General features: G+C 42.2%; 2 protein-coding genes across 2 annotated transcripts in view; both read right to left on the bottom strand.

The window, feature by feature from the left end:
- Positions 1-1,148: 1,148 nt before the first annotated feature.
- Positions 1,149-5,444, bottom strand: LOC131882058 (uncharacterized). The gene is made up of 4 exons (XM_059229090.1): positions 5,302-5,444; positions 4,811-5,238; positions 2,408-4,744; positions 1,149-1,999 (listed from the first exon to the last, which is right to left on the bottom strand). Exons 2-4 carry the CDS (start codon positions 5,132-5,134, stop codon positions 1,313-1,315), a joined length of 3,348 nt encoding a protein of 1,115 aa, XP_059085073.1. The 5' UTR covers positions 5,135-5,238; positions 5,302-5,444; the 3' UTR covers positions 1,149-1,312.
- Positions 5,323-5,537, bottom strand: part of LOC131881520 (uncharacterized) — a 544-nt gene continuing 329 nt past the window's right edge. The window contains exon 2 of the mRNA XM_059228407.1: positions 5,323-5,457. Within this exon, the coding sequence (XP_059084390.1) occupies positions 5,323-5,457 (135 nt within the window). The remainder of the gene's footprint in view (positions 5,458-5,537) is intronic.

The raw sequence follows: 5,537 nt of genomic DNA, 5'->3' as shown, positions 1-5,537 counted from the left end.
ATCATTCAAGGCAACACAGGTCTTCTTAGAAACCTGGGAACACTAAAAATGAAGGGGCTCGCAGGAACTCAAAGAATTCCAAGCACTTTAGCAATGATGTTATGGTTCATTTTTTTTTATTCCCCAGTATTTTAGGAAAGAATATAATGCTTTGGCTTGTTTCCTTGGGTAGAAAAATACAAAAAATAAAGGAGGCGCAAATTGAGGGACTACCTTCAGTTTTCAAGAGTCTTATAATTGCTTAATTTTACAATGATGCAGTATGTGAAAATTTTATGATTAGCGCACAAACGGGGGCTAGCATCACTTATTATCGAAGTTGCTATGAAAAACTGTTAATAGTTTACAGAAACAAGGACGGCTCTGTCTGGAGAACTCCTTGGCAGAACCAATCCTGAAGAAAAAGTCATCAAATTGATATTGAATAGAGGATTAAGAAATTTGGCTCAAAAATATTTTTGTCCACTTTCCCAACACCTTGACTTATTTTCCTCTTAATGGCTTCTAAATTGAGGATTATTTCTAAAAACTATTTAATGAATCAGCGAATGGTCGGAGACATATTCATGAAATCGATGAAACATCTATTTACAATTTTTCAAAAGAAATAAGACGTTAAATACGTTTGTAAATGTTAATAAGGCTTGTCCTTTTTGTTTTGAAATAGTAGTATCTCCTGCATTAGACTTCTTTTTATCATTTGACCGCCAAAAAACGACTCCTTTTTCAAGTCTCATAATAAATCAGCATTTCCTGATGCACATTTATAAAAATTCATATCAATACATGATCAAAAGCTGATGAATAACAGTTATGAACCAAGTTTAGGAGGCTGAGACGACACAGTATATAATTTCCTTTAAGTGATCTAATATGCCAATTTGACATACTTTCAAACATGTTTCTTTGAAATTATTTTTTATTTAATATTTCAATTAGAGGTCCTGGCTTTGAGCAACCACTTTAAAGGATTTACAATCAACTTGCATAGAATTTCAACACGTATAAACAGGGTCGAAAAATTGAATTTCCAATGTGACCTATATCTCTGTAGATTTAAAAGCTCGCAATGCTTCAAACTACTCAATGAACCCAAGGGTGCTTAAATGTACTTATCGAGATCTTGGAGTAAACTTAATTTGCTCTCATGACATTTCAAAATGGTTTATTTCCAAATGTCTTGTCTGTTTCAGCAAAATTCAGAGCACAACAAAACAAATAATCATCAAATATTCTCAAAATTTCAAGCGCTATTCAACGGAATGTTCAGGCCAAAAATTGCGGCATAGGGACGCTCTAGGAAACCGAACGTTCAATCGCTCAAGCAAATTTCCACGTCATTGAGCGCGATGATGCGACCTCGTTTATCCAAGGCAAACGGTTTATCACACACTGTTACGGACACGGAGGTTAACGTGTGACTGTGGAGCGACACCATCTCCCAAAACTCTCCTCTCACATTAGCTTCTGTGATTCCACTCCTCCGAAAGAAAGATCCGTCCTGGGTCAGGACCCAAATGTAGGCATGTGAGGCAATGATATCCACAACCCTTTCCACTCCATCCACATGGGTCCAGGCCGCACCGTGTCTAAAATCCGGATAGATCCCTTCCCTCACAACGACACGCTGATCTGTGTCAATGGCCCACACCATGTGAATGGAAGAAGAACTGGCAATACGGGCCAACTTCAGATCAGAGTCTTCAAGTGCCACCCAAGCAGGGATCACCTCATTGGGCCCGACGGACCCTAATCGGAGCCAAACTTGTCCGTTGGAGTCCAATGCCCAGATTACGTCTGTACCCATTGCAATATGCTCCAATTTGGTTGTTCCTACCAACTGGGTCATGTCGAGTTTGAGCCAATCAGCTCCTTCGGGGAGAATTGGCCGGATGTCTGTCCGGATAAAAATGTCACCTTTGGACGACAAAAGCCAACAAGCCTCCGGAGAAGCAGCTATTGAGGTAATAGGACAATCCAATTCTCTCGGAAGGGGAACCTGAAATTGGTAAATTTGAATTTAAGATTGAAAGGAATTCTATGCTTTTGTTCTGAGTACCGGGTGCGGGAAAACATCGACCACAGTGGATTGCATTTAATTTAAAATTTAAAGGTCAAATAAACCAAAACACATGATCTTTCGGAAGATGGATTGGCAAATGTATGACCCAACGTCACGCAATTTCACAAAGACGTTCAAGGAGGATTTCACTTCGTATTTGTTAAATACTTATCGAGCTACAGTTTGACAAGTCAATGGCAGCTCAACGGTAGATATTGCCACACATGTGACCTTGCCTCGCGTTACATTGACCGATGGTTGAGTTCTACTACAACTACGAGTTGTTCTTGATAAAAGTGACAACCCAAAAAGAGTAGCCGCTGCATGCATGTACCCGGTAATTACCTGATGGAGAGATTGGTCATGGAATTTGGTAAAGAAAAGTTCGTTCACGTTCGGCTTCAATGAGAACATAACGACCCACAGGACTCCTTCAAGCTCAAAAATGCCATTAGCTTGGATTTCCTTAATGCGAGATTTGATTTGGTCGAACTGAATCGTCTCCCAATACGAACCAGATACCATCTCTTGAGATATCACTCCAGCTCCAGATGCAGGATCAGCAACGACAATCATGGAGTTGCTCATGGATACTTTAAGACTCTCATCAATGTCGATTGAACATCCATAGACTGAGATTTGGATCCATTGAGGATTGAAATCCTTGTTTGCGAGGTCCCCTTGACAAAAATAGACCTCATTATCAGTGGTTGTCACCAACATTTTTTGTCTGGAGGCGTTTGAATACAATGTCACATGTTCCACCTGAACCTTGAGGTTTCTTGCAAGAGTCCAACTTGTACCCAAAGCATTGTTAGAGGCCGATAGTCCACTTCTCAAGTACAAAAATCCATTTGACACGACGGTCATGAGATTCTCCACCACGGATAAACTAGAAATATGTCCATCAAACTTTAGCCGCTCGGATCTTTGCAGGAGAAGAGTGGGCTTATGAATATCCAGATAAATGTCTAATGTTCCGTCAAGCTTTAAGACCACTCCGAATTTGTCGGTGACTCGCACCCATTTGGCTTGGGACGTGATTTCGACGAAATCGTTTTGCATGGGATCCTCCATAGAGTAAGCCTTGCCATTACACACCGTCCAAATGATGGCCCCATTATCCGACACAGAGATGTCGCTGGCTTCATACGAGAGCTTTTTCCAATGAATCTTGTCATGGTCCAAGATTCCCTCATATAGAGTACTATTTGCGCAGATTGCCATAATTTGTTGACCATGGACTTCAACTCTGGAAATGTAAGGCTCAATGAAGTTAAACGACTGCCAATATTGAGATCCTGACAAAGGTTCCAGACATAAGACCACTTTGACTTCGTCTTTCACGGGCTCTGAAGAGTCGCCTTCAGGTTTTGTTGGGCTAAAGTAAGAGCCAATCTTCAGTTTATCCAACAAAGATTTCTCCTTTTGTGGATCAGGTTCGGTAGAAATTGGGCTGTTAGAACTGTCCGGGTCAGGAGACACCAATTGAAGACTCAGGGTTTGAAACGAACCCCGATAGCCTCCAGATTCATCATCGTTGTCATCACCGAAAAGAGACTCCAAGTCCTTCTTATCGTCCTCTAAATCTGATCGAATCTCTTGGGCCTCTTCAACATCAGGTTCTGTAGAAGGCGAACTGAACAGTTTCCCGCCAAAATTTGAAATGGCGCTCCCCGCCGAAGCAGCTAAAGAGTTGGCGCCAAAATACGGAAGTTTCGACACAACAGAGTCTGTCATGGACGCAAGATTAGGACCCACAGACTCTAAGCCAACGCCCTCGGTCTCATCCGTACCTAGGGGGTTAACAGTGGTATCCAGAAGTTCGGCGTGAAATGGATCTGGGGCAAGAGAAAGTCGAACGACGCTTCGAGGCCCTTCCAGAATAAAAATCTCGTCATGATTGATCTTATCCGAGCCGGACCCCGAGCAGGTGGAGAGATCAAGAATTCCACGCAAGCTGCTACAACTGGCCAATACCATGGGTTTCTTCGGGTCTATGATGTGTAAGATGTTTGCATTATAACCCACGAAGTAAGTAGAAACGCCGTCTTCGTGGAGAAGGGGTTCCAAAAGGTGAATGTCGTCCTCAATTCCGATATCATGGGTGAACACCATGGGATTGATTAATGGAATGTCTAGGTGGGGTCGTTTGAGGCTGCTCTCTAACAAGATGGTAGAGTCCACCTTGCATTGATCCTTGGACACACTGGCGGCGTAGAAGGTGTTTTTGGGTCTGACGGCCATTAAATTCACACTTTTGGACGTACTTGGCCAAATTATGCCCCCATAGGGTCCGTAAACTTTCCTCAATCTTTCTCCGACCACAAGAGGTTCAAGATCACTTTTAGCGGTGTCTATGACTACAGATCTTTCCGTGGTTGATATCATTAAGTACGGCTTGGAGTAGCTAAGTTGAGTTATCCTGAATCCCTCTTTGCACAAAGGAATGCTCGACGTCGTTCTGGCCACAAAATCGATCTCAGTCAAGCTTACTTGGCCCATGTCGTCTCCTGAAAAGAGCTTCATCCCATTCTTTGACCAAGCTAAGGCCTTTATGGGCTTGGTATGAAGACCAGGAATTGTGAACAACTCCAAGCCTTCGCCATTCGCTCCGGTCAAGCTCTCGGAAGTTTGTCGAAGTAACGGAGGATGTATGGTCTTATCCAATGGCCGGGGAATCTAAAGGCAATAAGATTCAAATTATCATGAGATCAACACTTCAATACTAATGTGCCCCAAACTAACCTGAAAAATAGTCACACAACCGTCTTGATTTCCAACCGCCAACATCAGGTCCACGGTTTCCACCAGACATACTTTCGTGATTGGTATTCGACGATTGGAACACCAAAGTCTCTGTAGAATGTCTTGGCCTCTGTCATACCAATACACCAATCCGGCATTGGTTCCCAAGGCTAGGAACTTTGGATGCACGGCGATGCAAGTGAGATTGAGGTCATAGCCCACCATACCTCTGTGAACCCTTGAAGGTATTTTACTTAACAGTTGAATATATGGGCTATGTTCTCGGAATATTTTCACGTCACTTTGCTCCATATTTGAGGCCATGATAGGTTATGTTAGTGTTATGGAAGTAAAGACCAGAGAGCAGCGGTTACAAGACCATATTTATTGTCTCTAGATGATCTATAAATGACTACACGTTCCCCAATCTGTAACAAAAGAGTTCTAAGATTTGGACAAACTCTTTATCCTTACGTCAGGTTTTTACTAACCGATTGAACTTTGAAGAAACGTTACATGGATCTTCGGCAAGTGATATCACCTTGGCAGCAATCCTTTAACATGGTCTCCAAAGCACCAGTTTTGTAGAGGCTCCTCATCTCGTTGCATCCTCCGATCCATTTTCCACAAATGAAAATTTGGGGAACCTAATTTTATCCGGAACAATATGTTTTACATCAAGACAAGGATTTGAAATTTTGTTTACTTACCGTCCTTTGTCCTTTGG

This window comes from Tigriopus californicus, chromosome 6 (genome assembly GCF_007210705.1).
Source record: "Tigriopus californicus strain San Diego chromosome 6, Tcal_SD_v2.1, whole genome shotgun sequence".
Lineage (NCBI taxonomy): Eukaryota > Metazoa > Arthropoda > Copepoda > Harpacticoida > Harpacticidae > Tigriopus > Tigriopus californicus.
This window is presented reverse-complemented; position numbering and strand designations above follow the sequence as displayed.